This window comes from Lichenostomus cassidix, chromosome 9, assembly GCF_008360975.1.
Source record: "Lichenostomus cassidix isolate B80296 chromosome 9, HeHo_3.0, whole genome shotgun sequence".
In the NCBI taxonomy this organism is placed as follows: domain Eukaryota; kingdom Metazoa; phylum Chordata; class Aves; order Passeriformes; family Meliphagidae; genus Lichenostomus; species Lichenostomus cassidix.
Genome location: NC_139490.1, coordinates 24294777 through 24311203, shown reverse-complemented (window position 1 = coordinate 24311203; position 16427 = coordinate 24294777). Strand labels below are relative to the sequence as shown.

The 16427-nt window shown below is 41.0% G+C and overlaps 1 protein-coding gene across 4 annotated transcripts in view; it reads left to right on the top strand.

The window, feature by feature from the left end:
* The window catches only part of STAG1 (STAG1 cohesin complex component), a 168337-nt gene that overhangs the window by 79507 nt on the left and 72403 nt on the right, over positions 1 to 16427 (top strand). For all 4 annotated transcript variants that reach the window (XM_085069985.1, XM_085069986.1, XM_085069982.1 and 1 more), the window contains 2 exons: positions 12465 to 12541; positions 15527 to 15731. In XM_085069985.1, coding sequence (XP_084926111.1) covers positions 12465 to 12541; positions 15527 to 15731 — 282 coding nt within the window. The remainder of the gene's footprint in view (positions 1 to 12464; positions 12542 to 15526; positions 15732 to 16427) is intronic.

Sequence of the window (16427 nt, the reverse complement as noted above, 5' to 3'; positions counted from 1 at the left end):
ATGCTTCGTCTTATTTTTCCATAGTAGCCAAGTTCCAATCAAAAATTTAGAAATTAAAGTTTACTTTAAGGGTGGTTTTTTTTTATAGGGTTTCTTCTAGTTATCTTTGTAAATCCCTTTTTAAGTAAAGATCCTGTTTCTGCTCTGGAAATGGCCAATCCAGGCACAGAGTCATTGATATCAAAAGCTTTTGAGGCAGCAGATGGAGAATCTGTGCCACTTCTGGAGGGGAGGTTTTTCAGGTAACTTGTGACATGTTTAAACCATTGCTTTTACTGGTTTCCTTCTCCTCAAATTGCCTAAGGACTAAGCTGAGAGTACTTAGACTTCTTAAAGTTCATGGAATTGAAACTTTTGAAGTTCCTAATTTTGTCTGCTACATACATATTTGCAATAAGGAAAAAGCAGGAGTCTAGCCTACGCCCTCTTCCTTATGTTCTCTGGTAAGGAAGGGCCAGTTCCAGCTTTGCCCCTTGTTCTTATGTTTAGGGGTTTTTACATACCTGAAGGATGGCGTCACACGCAGGGTACCTGGGGTTGCAATTGTTTGTGTGCTGCTTTTTTGTACATTCATCCATGAGACTGTAGGGGGGATACCTGGAAAATGGGGAAAGTTAGGGACCATCTTAGACATGGTTTCAATTGTCCAGACTCTTACAGGAACCTTGGGAATAAAAGCAAAAGCAGTCTGCAGCATCCTTATCAACCCTCTTGTAAGAACGCCCCTTGTCTGCGCTTCTTCTCAGGTTCATTGGCTGCAGCAGAGCTGCACACGTCAGAGAGACAACAATGTCACCTCCACAGCTCCTGCTCCCTCCCCAGATCATTCTGCTTTCTGTGCTAATGAAGCTACACAGAACAGCAGACAGCCTTGGAGGTTGATGACTCACCGAAGCTGACACACAGAGAGACTAAATCAAGGTTACACACAGCAGTTGAAGTTTGGCACATCTTAATTTCGGCTTTAATTTCTAAGCACAAAGATTAGGTGGTTTTTTAATGAGATTTCTCAAATTCTTTGTGTTTCCTTACAGTAAAATGCTCCATACATGTGCTCAGATAGTCAAAAGCTAAAAAGGGGCTTTGGAATGGGCTAACAGCTAAGAGAAAATGGGGGGGGTTTGCCTAGAAAAGCAGGAAGAAATAATTATATGAAAAAGAAGAATTCCACTCATCTCCCATACTTTTAATTGAGGAGAGAGAAAGATAAAGGCATTGCTTTGAGCTAGCTCAGCTAATTTTTTGTAGCATATGGAATGGGAAACACTTGCTGTATGCAAAATGAATCTGCCTTTATTACAAAGTCAAACAGTATATATAGTTTTTAGCATGAGAAGTTGTCTCTTAGTTGTTTGCTCAGTCCTTTACAATTCCTCAATACATCTGTCAGGTTTGACAGCTTGTTCTTCTCTCAGGGGAAAGCAGGAGGCTGCTATCTGCTTCAAATCCTGTGCTGATTAGCACCCTTCTGTGTCCAGTTCACATGGGATCTTGGGCGTTGCTTCCTCTGCAGCTCCACATTTTTTCATTGTCTTTTCACAGGTCATTGTCAGTAAATGTTTTGGTCTTTAATATACTCTCAATAAGTTATTTCATTAAAAAGCAGAACTAATGAAGAGGAATTTCTGATGTATCTGTGTTCAACCTTCCTGAGTCATACAAAAGCAGATGAATGTGCTTATGAAGTGCAGGATAAGCTTTATGAGAGACAGTGTTCTGGATGCTATGTAACTCCAAGAAAGCTTTGGACACACACTGCTGGGCAGGAGGTGGTTGTGCTGCAGGTGAAGCTGTTCTTGAAGAAGCAGCAGCATTCGTAATGTGAGTGTCCCTGTCTGTCTCCAGCTCTGTCAGAGGCTGAGATTAACAGATGGGGGTCATGGCTCATACTGTTCCCCAATGACATCATTGGCTTCCATTCAATGACCTGCTTTTGTAAAATTTATTGGGGTACTTTATATCCAAGACTAGTCAGGTTTGGTTAAACAAAAAGTTTAGAATTTATTAAGCAGTGCAGTTACAGACAGAAGTGCACCCAAGTCTCATTTCCTTCTTTCAGGTTAATAAAAAAACCATAGAAATGTTGCAGGTAGATGGTGTCTTTCATTTAATGAGGGAAATAAAATGTTTTGGATATAAGTTGTTTTCACAACATCTCTGCATCTCCTGTCTCACTTTTCGAAGCACACCAGCTTTCCTCAAATTGACAGATAAAGGTCTTCACCTTTCTGCAGCAGCTCTGCAGTGCTTACAAAGCCTCTGTTTTACTGTTGCTTAATGTGTCTGCTTTTTACCATCGAGTAAAGGATAGGGGAGGACACTGGTCAGCCCTGGCCTGGTGGCTCTCCAGATGGTGATGTGGAACACTGAGAAGTAAGGATTGGCTCTGGGAAAGCTGGAGCTCAGCAGTCTGTTTGGTGTGTCATTGTTAGTGAGCTTTGGCACTGTATGGATATCAAATGCAGATACCCCTGTAATCCTGGTCCTTTCCTTCCATGTGCTGGAGCAGCAGTTGCAGGAAAACGTAGAGGCCCTGAACTGAGGATATTTCTTCAGAGCTGTGTCTGGGAATCTCTCATGCAGGTAACAGCAGCTTCCTTGAGGAAAATGAAACAAGGGCAGTTCTCTCTCAAGGAGTAAGAGGCAGGTGAGGAAGGAGCAGAGTATGATGCTCCATCAGCAGCTGCAAGGGACTTGCCTTTGGCCTTCTGAGCTCTGTCGGTTCTTTGGAAACTCCCAGGTGTAGAACAAAGAGGTCTGGCTTATTGCTTTGAGGGAAGAAGGGTGCTGTAAAGGATTCTGGGGGGTTTTTTTTCCCTCTCTTAGTTTCTTATTAGATGCTATGTCTTATGGACTCTAGAGCCTGTCATATCAATCAAAAATCTCTAGAAAATTACTTCTCCTTCTGTATTTCTTTTAGGACTTGTTTTTCTTCATCCCTTCTTTACTACTTCTGAGAAACAGTGGGAAATACAGGTAGAAATAAGAGTAATAGATGACTGAGGAAAAGATCAAAATTCCATCAGGGAAAGCAGAAAGACTGAGGGAAAGAGGATAGACCGTAGCTATATAATCCTCCTGTGACTGTCTTTTACCTCCTAACTTTCTGGAAAGTGGAGGTACCATGTTTTATAGAGTTTTGTTTTATGTGGTAGAGAGATGTTGACACTGACTAACAAGAAATTTGTTTCTCTCATAGAGAAAATATAGCAAAAACATTTGAAGAAGTGTTGTGATACTGACACTATGCATGTGGATCACTGCTGAGCTCTGGGAGCCTGCAGGTGGGACAGGCGCATCCATAGAGGGTGGAAGGAAGGATGCACACTGAAGTGAATGTCCTTGGTTTCAATGAAAGTGAGCTTCCAAGTTCTTTGAAGTGTGAAATGTAGATAAGTGTGATGTGATTAAGAGAGTCAGCCTGGATTTCCAGGAAGCCTTCAGGGGAGTCCTCACTCTGCCGAGTGAGGAGAAGCTGGGGAACAGCATTGCTCAGTCTTGAAAAGGCTGAAGGAAGATCTTGCTGCTTCCTTCAGTTATTAAGGGACTAGAGAAAAGGGGAATGCAGACTCTTCACGTAGCTCTGTGGCAGGTAACAGATACCAGTTGGAACGTGGGAAATTCTAGTTTGACAGAATGGAAAACATCTTTGCTGTGAGGTGGTTGGACACTGGAGGCAGAAGGGCTCAGGGAGCCCTGTGTGGCTGATCCCAGTGTGGGTTCAACTGTCCTAGGATATACTCAGACTCACCTGATCTAGCTTGGATCTCTGCTTTGGGAAGGGTTTGGACTAGCTGATAGTCAGGAATTCCGTCAGCTGAAATTACTCTACAATTCTAGATTTCTAAGGAAAATAAGAAGCTGTGAATTTGTCCTTTAGTGGACATTTGGTAAAAATCATAGGAAACGGAACAGGGAAAAATAATCTGAGTTAAAATATTAATTATATACTTATTGCTTTTAAAATTGGTGGATTAAATCTTTTAGCTATCCAGAAGAATGCATAATAAAGAATCTATAGTATATGAAGCCTATTCCAGTGTGGTGGAACAGAAATCCATTATTTTTCCTTCGACAAGTACTCAGTGTTTTGAAAATTGCTCTGGGGTTTATTGTAGAAGGTACAGTTATGGTACAAAGGAATTGCTCTCAGTTGAAATGAGTTTATCAGACAGACTGCATGTTTTCAAGGCCTTTGCTATTACAGTATCCCACACCTGAGCTTGTGTTATAACAAGAGACACTTGGTGCCAAGCCTCAGCTCACACAGCAGGTACTTGTGGCTGTGGAGAACTCCCCCAAGAGCCCAGGACTGGGGCTGTGACCCAGGAACAGGGGACTGGTGGGATGCCGCTTGTTAGCAGTGGCAATACTGTTTTCTCTCCATTGGTGGCTTCAGAAATGCTTACACAGCAGCAGTGTGCTCATGTTTGGGTTGTCAGGTTGTCCTGTCACCTGACCCCATTGAGGAGCGTCTGGCACCACTGTCTTTGCCCACTCAGATCAGGAGTTTCTGCACACATACAGGTTCCCCCAGGAGGAGGGAAGAACTTGTGCCCACACTGGCCCCTCATTTCAGAGGGAAGCTTTGGTGGGAGCCTGTTCACAGGGCAGATGAGGAGGGAGAGCAAATGTGAAAAGAGCCTGTGATAAAGGCAATGGGAAAGAGGAGATAGACTTAAATGGATTTAGTCCAAATATTTACATTGTTGTATCTTACACTTAACTTGGAGCTCAGCCTCCACACTACCTATGTTTACATTGCTGGGTTTGAGTCAGTTCTGACAGCAGGCAGCCAAAGGCTGTTTCCACACACGCGCTGATAAGCTGTAGTTACTTGCATTCTGCTCTTGAAGCCTGCTGTCATTGTGAATAATTGGAAAATACAACCTCTGTACTTGGCAGTGCTCCGAGAGGCAAAGTTAAGAATTAGAAATAAAGGGCAAATTTGTATGTACATATATTAGACATAAAAAATCTCTCTCAAACTTACCTGCATCTTGAGCATTGAATGTAGTTCTGACCATCCTACTTCCTAAAGGATACACAAATTTAGAGAGAAAAAACCAAGCAATGGGTAAAAGAATAGCAAATTTAGGAATAGTTTTTCATGCATTGCAAAAAAGTCCTGGTTTACCAAATAAAATGATCAGGCAAGAGGTTTAGAAATAGAATGAGGTACCTTCTGAAGGAATGTGGGGCTAAACTGCTGGTGGCATTGATGCAGAGTTATGTGGAGATGGAAAATACAAATGAGTTAAGAGATGATGGAGCCACTATCAGCTGTTAAATCCAATAGTTACAGTGTGCCTTAACACCCTGCAGCTCGGGTAAGCCCTCAGCTACTGGCAGATGTGAGATTTGTGTGATACTGACTTGTGCTTGCCCTCTGCCTAACACCCGATGCTGATTGCTGAGTACAGAAATCGTGAGGTTAATTTGTTTCATCACATCCACCAGGAATGTTCTTAGCAAACACAGCACATGTGCAGGAAGCTCAACATGAGCAGTGCTCACACAAATGAACTTTGGAACCAGCCCTGGGGGAACAGGTGGGAAGTTTCAGAGAAGCATATCTTGGATATGTGCTTTTGCCTCTCTCCTCAAGTGTGGGTGTCCTCTGTGGTCACAGACTCCTCATTCAGCCAGGGTGACCTGAGCAGTGCAGGGCAGGGTGTGCCTGTGGGTGACTGTGGAGCTTAGGGCTTCCAAGAGCAAAAGCTGTAAGACCTTGCCAGGAACAAACTTTTGCTTTTGGGGCAGCAAAGGCTCCTCAGCTTATCACTCTTGTTCATGTCATTTACTGCTGTTCAAGTCTGAAGTTGCTTGACAAAAAGGTGGGTGCATTGTGAGAATTGCTAGTTTGAGTCATCAAAGCATGAAAAGATCTATCTTATGAAATAACTTAGTAAAAATACTAGATTGCAAGTTTACTGTGTTTGGGTGTTAATTGTGTGGCTTCTAGTAAATCATCTCCCTGAGGATGCAAAGCAGCTTACACTTGGCAAGTGCAAATGCTATAGAGCCATCTCAAACCAGCCTTATTGCTTTAAACCCAGAGCAAGGGAGTTTCCTTTATCAAAATTTTAAGACTTGAGCACATGAAGTGTAGTATTTCTCATGCATTAAATTATGTAGGCCTACTTCTTTTTCTACTAGCAGTTTGGGGACTGAGCATGCTTTCTTGCTGAAGAGCATTTTTTCAATTTCCAATAAACCCACTCTGGCTAGACCTGGTCACTAAAAATAAAGGTTTTTGTAAACTAAGAGATTATATTGAGATTATATTTTGAAAACTATTAAGAGATTATATTGCCCATCATACTGGGCAAGACGTCTTCCTTTAGGCTGAATTTGGTGTCAAAGGCCAGCAGAAACAGCTAAGGTAATTTCTGAATGACAATAAGAACAAAGTGTTTCTTTCTTTATGAGTTATGTAAACCAGAACAGTAACAGATTTCTGGGCCTTGTGTAATGAAAGAGGTAAAATTGAACATGCTTTAGTAGTGGTCCCTTGGAATGTCCTGTTCTGTCTCAGTGGCAGTGTCTTTTGGATGTCTGTGCCATCATGGGCGTGGCATGAGCACAGAGTTGGGTCTATAGATGGTAGTCAGGCATTGGGAGCAAAGAGCACTAAAGGGCCATAAGGACACTGAAGGGACTCGAACAACTAAAGTTTCATCATTTCACCATCAAGATTTCCTTTCAGGTTTTCTCAGCTGTAACAGCACCTTGCCATAAAGGTGGTGATGCTAATGTAGTTCTCTGTAATGACTTTTCTGGTCTTCATTTAATTCCAAAAAATTCCCTGGAAGGATTTTTAGCAAAATCAAGATCTGAAAATTCAGGAAAAGGAGCTTGCCACTAAATCCTTGTCCTGTGTAACATTTACATTTGTTATGAAATCCAGAACAGCTTTCTTGAAAATGTATAGGTGGTAGAAGGGGAGAGAAGCCAGGAGTTTCTCATTGCCTGTGAGCCATCAAAACAAGAAGACCAGGTACAAAAGCTTCACTGCTGTTTGTTACTTGGTGTATAGAGTTGCATGATGTACAGTAGGTTGGGAGAGGAAGGGACTGAAACTAGTGAGGTGCCATCAAAGAGCACAATAGAGCAAGTTAAAGATTGTCCAGTGAATTCTTACAATGTGGCGTTGACAAGTTTTTAAAACAGAAACTGAAGAACACAAATGGAAAATAATCTCCTCCAATTCTCATGATTGGGAGGGCAATTTCATGAGCTGTATCATTATAATAATAATAATAATATTCCTAGTTCTGTGAGAGCAGAATGAAGGGCAAAACAGCAATAATGGTTTTCAAAAGAGGAAGAGAAAAATAGCTATAAAAGTAAAGTTCTGTGTGGGAAACACAACCAAGGCAAAAAAATAAAAGCCCTGTTCCAAAATTCAAGACTCAGCTGTAGCCTAAAGCAAAGGAGGAATAGGAATTAAAGCAAGAGAACTACTTGTTTTATTCATGTGCTGTGCGGTGGTCTGAAAATCAACATGAAATGTGAAAAATGAAATGACTAAAGGTAAGGATACAATAACTGCAGGAGCATGATGGTAAAAATCAGGTATTCATCAAATATGTAAAAAATGAAGGGTTACAAAATTTTGTTCTGGTATGTAGCAAAATTGATAAGCAGAAGGTCGATCAGAGAATTGGACTGCAGCAAGAGTGCACTTTTCATGGGTGTACTGTGTATAAGGCCTTCATACGGCAAAGAGATTCCACAGAACACATTCAAACTTTTTATTTGTTTTGTTGTAGGAGGGTAGACTTAGATAAACCATTAGAATTCTTTTTAACAGTCATCTGTGATTCTGTGTTTCATAAGGTTTTAATTGCACAAGACTGTACGTATTTTTCCACTGGGATACTTGCTGATTCATTCAGTAAGAGTTCATTGTCAAAAGCTGCTCTAAGGATGAATTTGGTCTGTGCTTTATAGGAAGCCTCTGGCTTTGGAGTATTCCTTCACTGGCAGCAGAAGCTGGGCGATGTAGAGTCCATGCAGCAGGAAGAATTGGGGAATAAATCAATAAATGGGTCTTCTGTTCCTGCATGTGCTGAAATTCAACCAAGTATTTAGACCAACTTCTTTCTGAAGTCCTGACCTCTGGTCTCAATAAAGAGTTTCAGTTTTCAGGGCCAGAAATCAATAGAAGATCTGGAGCCCTGGTGGGATTTAGGAGTCTCACCATCTATTTGGATGGGCTTCAACTGTCCCCGTACTGCTTCCATTTAAATAAATGAGTAACCCCTATTGATTCCAATGAGGTAAGAGCTACTTCAGTGTTCTTATGTGATCATGGGCAAGCCACAGAAAATGAACTTTCACACTGAGTAATTTTTGGGTAGTTTCAGACAGCTCTCTTCTGGAAACAGTCAGTGGAAGTGCTACATCAGAGTATCCTGACCCAAGCTGAGCCCTGAGAAATCATGTGCTCCTGATGTTTTGACTTCAGTCTTTAGCATCTGTCACACAGAATTTATCATTACCATTTCTCAGACGATTGAAAACTGCACTTAAGAACATTATAGAAGTGGATTATTTCTTATGATCTAAATTATAAGTGGGGAGAAAGATTTAGGAGGTGCACATTGAATGACATCAAGGGAGATAAATACTGTCCATCCAGCAGTTCTGTAATTGCCATCCGTCCTCACCAATGTCTTATTAAACTTGCCCTCTCTTGGCAATTTCAATTAGTTTCTGGTGCTCTGGTCCCCACTACTGATTTTGAGCTGATGCAAAAGAACAGATTGTGTTTTCCATATGCTTTCCTGGGCAAATCTTCTCATGTCTTCATCTCAATGCCTCTATAAATCTTTATCCTGTTTTTCCCATTTGTATGGTTGAGAGATCAGTCTAATCAGTTACCACAAATTTAATGTGCCACAATTAATTCTCCTTTGGCAGGAGACTGTGAATATATTTTATACCCATTCGCCTTAGTCTTGAGCTCTAATTTTCCCACTGCTTTTCTTGCAGCTTACTCAGTGTGGTCCAAAAGAGAAGGGATAAAATAATGTGGTTTTGGTGAATAAAGGTCCCAGTGATGAAAACTGACCATATAGTATAGGTAGTATCCTCCACAGTATATAACTTATTTCCATCAGCACTTCAGTTTTCAGGAGTCCATTTACTAGTGAGCAGTTTGTTGTCATTAGCAGTGTGTAATACAATTACGGTGAGCTGCTGGAGCTGGAGTACCACTTATTTCTCTCACCCAACTTCTCCTTTCCTGTAGAAATCCCAGAGCTGCCATGTGCAGGAGGCCATGGGAGTGTGGCATTTGGTGTGATTGTGTTCCCTGATTGCCTGCAGTGGTTACTGCCAGTACCTCCTGTTTAGAGGTGGAAGTGCAATCATGGGACCACCCACATTCCCAAGGGCACCCTGTTTAACTCCTGGTGGTAAAGGCTGGTTGTTGCTCAGCTCTTGGAGATTCTTACTGTTGCTTTGCTTTTGCAGACCTTAATAATTAAACTAGTTATTCTTACTCTGAATGCATCTTTTCAAGCCACTGAGTCAATGGTGTGTTATATCTCCTGAATATACTGTATCTGGTTTTGGAAACAGTTTTGGGGTTTTTAAGCTATATTCATCCAGTGTTGTATATGCCCTTTTAATCTTTCTCTTCTCTCATTGAAATTAGGTTGGGGACTCTGTGTGGGTTTTTTCTTTTCACTCTTGCTGTGATTATTGACAAATTAAATTGATACTTGTCTAGCTGAAAGTCGAACCGGAATTTGGTCATTAAGGACATATACTTACATGTCAGTTAGAAGAATTTTTAAAACACAATGTGTGTGAATAGGTTTTAACCGAGAACTTAGTCCTGAAGTAAAATAGGCTTCTCAGTTTTTAATGGACTAAGACAATTTAAATTCTCTTCACTGAATATAGAGAGAGAGCTTCATGACAGAGGTAAAACTCAGCTTATAAAAGGATAGAAGACATGAAGCAACTTAAAGTAAAGACTTCAGGAATGCATTCTTGTCCTACAATTGTGCTTTATAGAAAATCTGTTATTCACCTGAAAATGGGAACGTTTTGCTTTTCACTAGTCGTAAAAACTATGAGTTTGAATAGTGCTGGCCACTGCAGTGCTGAAATGTGGTGACATCATGCAATGTGAGCAGAGCCTTCATAGCATGTACACAGTGTTAAATCAGTTTTCCAGAAAAACAAGGGGCTGTGCTGTGGCTGGGTGGGGGAGAGGTGATGGTAGGAAAAGCAGTCAGGCCAGAGCCATTGCCTACTGCCAGATAAGCAGAAACACTCCTTGTGCTTTCCATGACTTCTGTAAACTGGGTCCTGAAAAGCTGGGGAAAGAATGAGCCAGGACAGTGGGCTGGTAAATGCTGCTCTCCACTCCTCTGAGTGCTGGCGGATGTGCCCTTGGCAGTGCAGAGCTCTCGCCCACCCTGGCAGCCCTGGGGTATGTCAGGAGTGTGTCTCATGGTGTGCATGCTCCTCCCTCCTGGGCTCACAGAACTGCACCATTGATTGTTGGAAGGTGTTGGAGGATCTCCCCAGCCTCACCCGTGACACCTCTGCTCCGTGACACCCTTGAGTGCCCAAGGAGAAGGTGGTGCTCTGTCACTTCTGCTGGTGCAAGGGAAATAGCCTGGCCATGATTCCAGAGAAACTGAGGCTATTTTAGGTTCTTAGAAGAAGCCATAAACAGGTAAGAATAAATCAGAGCTATAAACCAGTGAAATAACAAAGGTCAGTAGGTTATTTATTGACTGAGGAGTATGCTGCCAGTGAGAAGAGCAGCAGATGCCAGCATGCCGTGAGAAAAAGGGGCATTCCTGCAGCAGAGGAGGATTTGGAATAGTACCTGTCCACTGCTCTGAGACATACTGGGAACCTGCTTCATTTAGCCAAAACAAAACTTTCAGAGAAGAGAGTTTGGGAGAAATACAAAAACATATCTGGGAGAAATACAAAATAAATACTGGGAGAAGTACAAAAATATATCTGCATGTACAGGTGATTTCCAAGCTGAGAAAATACATTTCCAACTGTCAGATGGTGGATTCCTGGTTTTATATTGGTATGTTGCATTAGTAAATGTTTATTAATGATATGGAAATTACCATGCACAAATATTAATTGCCATTGTCAGAACTGAGGTTGACCGTATTGCCCAGTATGCAGTAGATAACAAATATTATTTCATGAAGAAGCAAAGCCAATTAAAAAAAATCAATATTTAATCTGCATTGTAAAACTGTACTCCTACTAACATATAGAGGCTTGGTGTGTTCTGACTGTGCTTGCATGTTTTGAAATGCATATGTTTCTAATGCTTCTTTCTCAAGGAATAAAATACCAAATTAAAACTTTTGACTAATATTTAGTATGTTTAATTTATGTTTATTTAGCCTTTGTAGAGGGACTAATAGTGTTAGTTGTTAAGCTGCTTCTATTATGGTCTGAATTTTTGAAGCCATGCAGTGGATCATTAATCCAGTTGAACTTTTTGCAAAAGCTGAGAGATTTGCTTTTTGTAATGCTAAAGATAATGGGATGGATTTTGAAGTTCTGCAGTTTGCTTATTCTTCCATTAACAAAAGAAGATTGTGAAGTGTTGAAGAGAAGATCATGTGGCAGTAAAAACAAAAGACTTCATGTTGCCCTGGGTTGTATGATTGGATGTTTAGATAGCATGTAGTTGCAAAGGCAATAATGTGTCAGGATACTTTATTTGTACTGATTGAATTTTGATCAAGTCACAAGAATTTTCATTTATAGCTATTGTGTTCTATTTTCAATTTTTCTAGCTTTGTTTGATTTACGATGAAAAATCAGTTAATCCTATCGACTCCACCGTTCAGATAACATGGGGGAATGGAAAATCCACATGAAAGAAAAACAGATGGAGTTGCTGCTTCTGGTTCTGAGCTGGCTCATGTCTTGGCTGAGCTTTTTGGAGCATTTGGGTTTGCAAAGGTTGCTTCAGTCCATAAACCATGCTGGTCCTGAGCTAAGCAGTGTGGCAACTCCCAGGCTGTGCATAGAGAATGTGGGTATCTGTCATCCAGGGCACTTGACACGGAAAGTGCACAGCCACCAGGAGTGGCTGTAGAACTGAAAGATGGTGCTCATTTGCTTTTGCACACAAAATTGAAAGCACTGGGCACCTACAGACAGGACATGAGTCCTCCACAGTTATCACTGCTGTATCACACTTGCTTCGCTGCAAAGAGTGAAAGGACAAAAAATGATACTAACTCCTTGTTGGAAAGCACATTACAGGACAGATGATTTCTATTTCCCTACTTCTTCAAGAGACAGACTTGTTCAAAGCATTCCTGTTGTTGTACTCTACGCATTCTTATATGCATTACTGAGCTGTTTGTTTAGCAGCAGAAAAACACTGATATTTTGATGTAACAAAAATGTGTTGTGGTAATTTCTCATGTTCTTTCATTACATTACAGGTACGGTTAGAATTGAAATGTTCAGGAACATGCAAAATGCAGAAATAATAAGGAAAATGACAGAAGAATTTGATGAGGTAGAGTATGCAAATAGTTGTTTTAAACATTATGAAATATGTTACCATATAGTCCTGGTTTAAATTAAAAATGCAATGGGCCATTGGATGAGCAATGTCTCAGTATGGGAAACTGCACTGACGAGCAAAGCAGCACCTTCAGCTATTGGATGAGGTGTAACAAGGCAGCAGGGATGAGAGAGGTTCATCAGAGCATGCAGGAGGAGGAACAGGAAAACTGTCATCCCATTGAGAGTAGTGGGGGCATTCTGGGTGCTGAACTTCAGCTCTTAGGAGTGCCATCATACAACAAAGAGCTCCAGATTCCTGACATGTCACATTCATGAGACAGGATTGCAGGCTTTTGCAGCATTCTGCTCTGTTTTGTCTGTGCAAATTAATGTTTTGTTCATTTTAAATGACAATTTAAGCCAAATAGGAACTTGACATGAAAATTACCATTTTGGAACAGTGATACAGAAAGAAATACTCTTTCAAAAGATCTGAGCATTTTGTTTGAAACAAGTAAATTACAATTCAGACTGGGTATCTTCTGTCAAAATAAACATGTTCCTAATGGAGAATGATTTTTAGCTTTGAGATTTTTGAACTGTATTTTCTTTGATTTTTCATGTATAAAAAGCTGAGTATTCTGAGTGTTCATTTTGTTCAGCGAGGGAAACTAAAGCTGGAGCAGGAGTTCTCTGTAGGACAGGAGTATCTCTGACCAGTTCTGAATTGAATGCCAAGGCTGCGATTCAGAAAGTTAAGCAAGAAAACTACAAATATGAGAATTGCTCTTTTCCAGGATGTACTTCTGCACGATTTCTATCTTGTTCACGACCTTAAACAACAAATGTTTCAACAAATGCCTGACTACAGCCATATGCACCTTTTGCTGGACAACTGTCCCACAGTTGATGCAAGAAACTATTTTAAAGCTTTTTCTCATAGGAGAACAATACTCTTCCTTATGAATGTACTTAAAAGCAACAACTCTTAAAGAGTTACAGTTACTGATACCTGATTTTGCTTTCTCCATTACCTAAAACTTTTCAGAACTTCTACTGTTCTAAAAAAAGTTTCAGTTCTAGCTTCTGCCTTAACACTTGAATGGATTTGTGAGAGAATTTGTGGGGTTTAGTACAAAAGCATAAAATTGCTAGTCCTAGGCTGCAGCCCAGTGAATGTTTTGAAATCTGGAATAAACTGTTGTCATTTCTGTAATAGCTCCCCCAGTACCCCAGAAATCCTGAATCATCCCACTGTTCCATGAGTGCTGCAGGAATCAGCTGGTTGCTGGCCTGATGTTTGCATTTATAGCAGGTACTGAAGTAATGATTTTCCTCCTTGCGAGTGGAGGAATGCTTATGCAGGATTTAAATGATGGAAATAACTTTGTTCACTGCTGCCACAGGTTCACTTTGGGACAGGGAATTCCATGGACATCCATTGGCTGCACTATTTGGCTACTTGGCTTAGGAGTACAGGTGTTTTGTAGGTGAATTCCCTCATAATTTTTGTCCTGGAGTCGGCAGGTGAACAAAGACTTAGTTGAGTTTTCTAAGCACTGGGCCATCAAGTACCATGTCAGTGTCACTAATGAATAATATTTTTACTGGTATTCAGGAATAAAAGAACCATGAGGTGACTTTATTGTAAGTTTATTTTTCCCAATTCAGCCAAATGAGTTGTTCGCAGTGCAGTCTTCATGGGCTTTACAGAAGAGTTGTCTGATGTGTAGGTTAAAAATACACCATGCAGGTGTGAGTAGTTACACACAGCACTAGAGATTCTAAGGATCTGTTCCAAAAGCCTGCATAAACACACACCTCTCAAACACATGCATTATGTACCAAAGTTCACATGTAGAGACCCATCAGGTTATTTTGGTGTGGTTGAAATGGGTGTGATTTGGTTAAATTTGATGGCTAGGGGGTTTTCTGCAGGGCAATGTTGTTTATGAAGTTTACGTTCAAGGTTGTTTGATTGCAGCTCCTCGGTGCTCATGTTAGGGCCTTTGTGTGGTTCAGTCTGGGTGATAAGGGAACTCCTGAGAAGGAAAGTGTTTGCTCCTCACAAAAACACAGAATAAATGTGTACAAATGGATGTAACTTTTGTATATTGACTTCTTATCCTGGCTGAGAGATTCAGGATGGAGCATTACTGCCTTGATGGTTTGGAGACTCTGAAATGGACTTACAAATCAAGTGGCCCGGGAGATTTGTACTCAGGCTTTTTCACTGAGGGGAAAAAATGTTTTCTGACTGTGGGGGAACAGTCTCCCTGAAACGCAGTATACAGAGTGAAGTAAATATAGTGAGAGCAGACCTGGGGAGGACTTAAATGTATGTGCCTAGTCCAATCTTGTAATCATTTTTTGAAGATAAAGTGTAAAAATCTGTGGTAAAGTTGCCATTACTGCTATCAGAAGGCAAGTGCTACCCCTAGAATAAGGCTGCATTTACAAGATAAAACAGGGCAGTGTTTGCTTCCTGGTAAGAAAACTGTTAGCTTGAGTAAACTGCACTGAGCTATAAGCTTGAGCAAAGCAAAATCCGTGGGGAGGGGAACCAGCTGATTGGAATATTAACCTGGAATTGAAGTGGCGATACAGAGTGACACAAGCTTTCAATCACATAAGCCTTTCTTTAGGCTTTGACCTTCAATACTTTGAAATAGTCTCTTCTCATTCTTTCCTCCCACTTCGTAATGCCGGACACAAGGAAAAGAATTGAGTCTCGGTACTTATTTTGGACTATATGGAGCCAATACTGCAAGTGTAAAACTGTTACAGTGATGTCTTTGCAGAAATGGTTTCATGCTAATGAGCTTCCCTATGTATTGAAGAATCATGTGTTGGTTTTATTTGTTATTCTCTCTTGGCTTGAAGGAACAAGATGATGTTTAGCTTAGAACCTTAGACCATGATGGCTACACCACCATTAAAATAAATCAAATGGGGAGACCTTTAACCCTTGATCTTTTCCTTTGCTGTTGTGCAGGACAGCGGTGATTATCCTCTGACCATGCCCGGGCCTCAGTGGAAGAAGTTCCGTTCGAACTTCTGCGAGTTCATTGGGGTGCTGATCCGGCAGTGCCAGTACAGCATCATCTACGACGAGTACATGATGGACACGGTGATCTCGCTGCTCACCGGCCTGTCCGACTCGCAGGTCCGCGCTTTCCGGCACACCAGCACACTGGCTGGTGAGTCAGCTGCACCCAGGGCTTCCCTCCCAGAAACTGCTGCTCCTTATCCACTGCGAGAATTACTTGACATTTGGATTGAGGTGGAGCTTGACCAACATTAAAACTGGGGAGAGCTTTGTCAAATCCAAATACGATGTATGGTACCACTATACTTAAAGAACTCCTTTTTTTGTTTGGAAAGGAGTGTGCTGAGGCAGTTAGGGATTCCTGTCATACTCAGGGCTTCCACTGAATCCTGAGGATCAAAAGTGGCATGGTTATATCTTGTAGTTTGTTATTAGTTGTTCACTTGTTGTATAGAATGTTGGAATCATTTTATATTTTGAATTTATTCTAAAGAAATATCAGGACAATGGTATTATCAAAGAATTTCTATCCACCAGAAAAAAATAATCTGTACCTTAACTCTGGAGAAGCATAAGGTTTGGGATCACTGGGCCATGGTTGTAGGGCGTCCTGTCTTCTGCCTCCAACGACATCGCTTTTCAATGATATTTTAAATTAATTCTAAAATGATATTTTAAATTTATTCTAAAGAAATGTCAGGACAATAGTATTATCAAAGAATTTCCATCCACCAGAAGAAGTAATCTGTACCTTAACTCTGAAGAAGCATAAGGTTTGGGGTCACTGCACCGTGGTTGTAGGTCTCCCTGTCTTCTGCCTCCAACCACATCGCCTTTCAATGCAGCT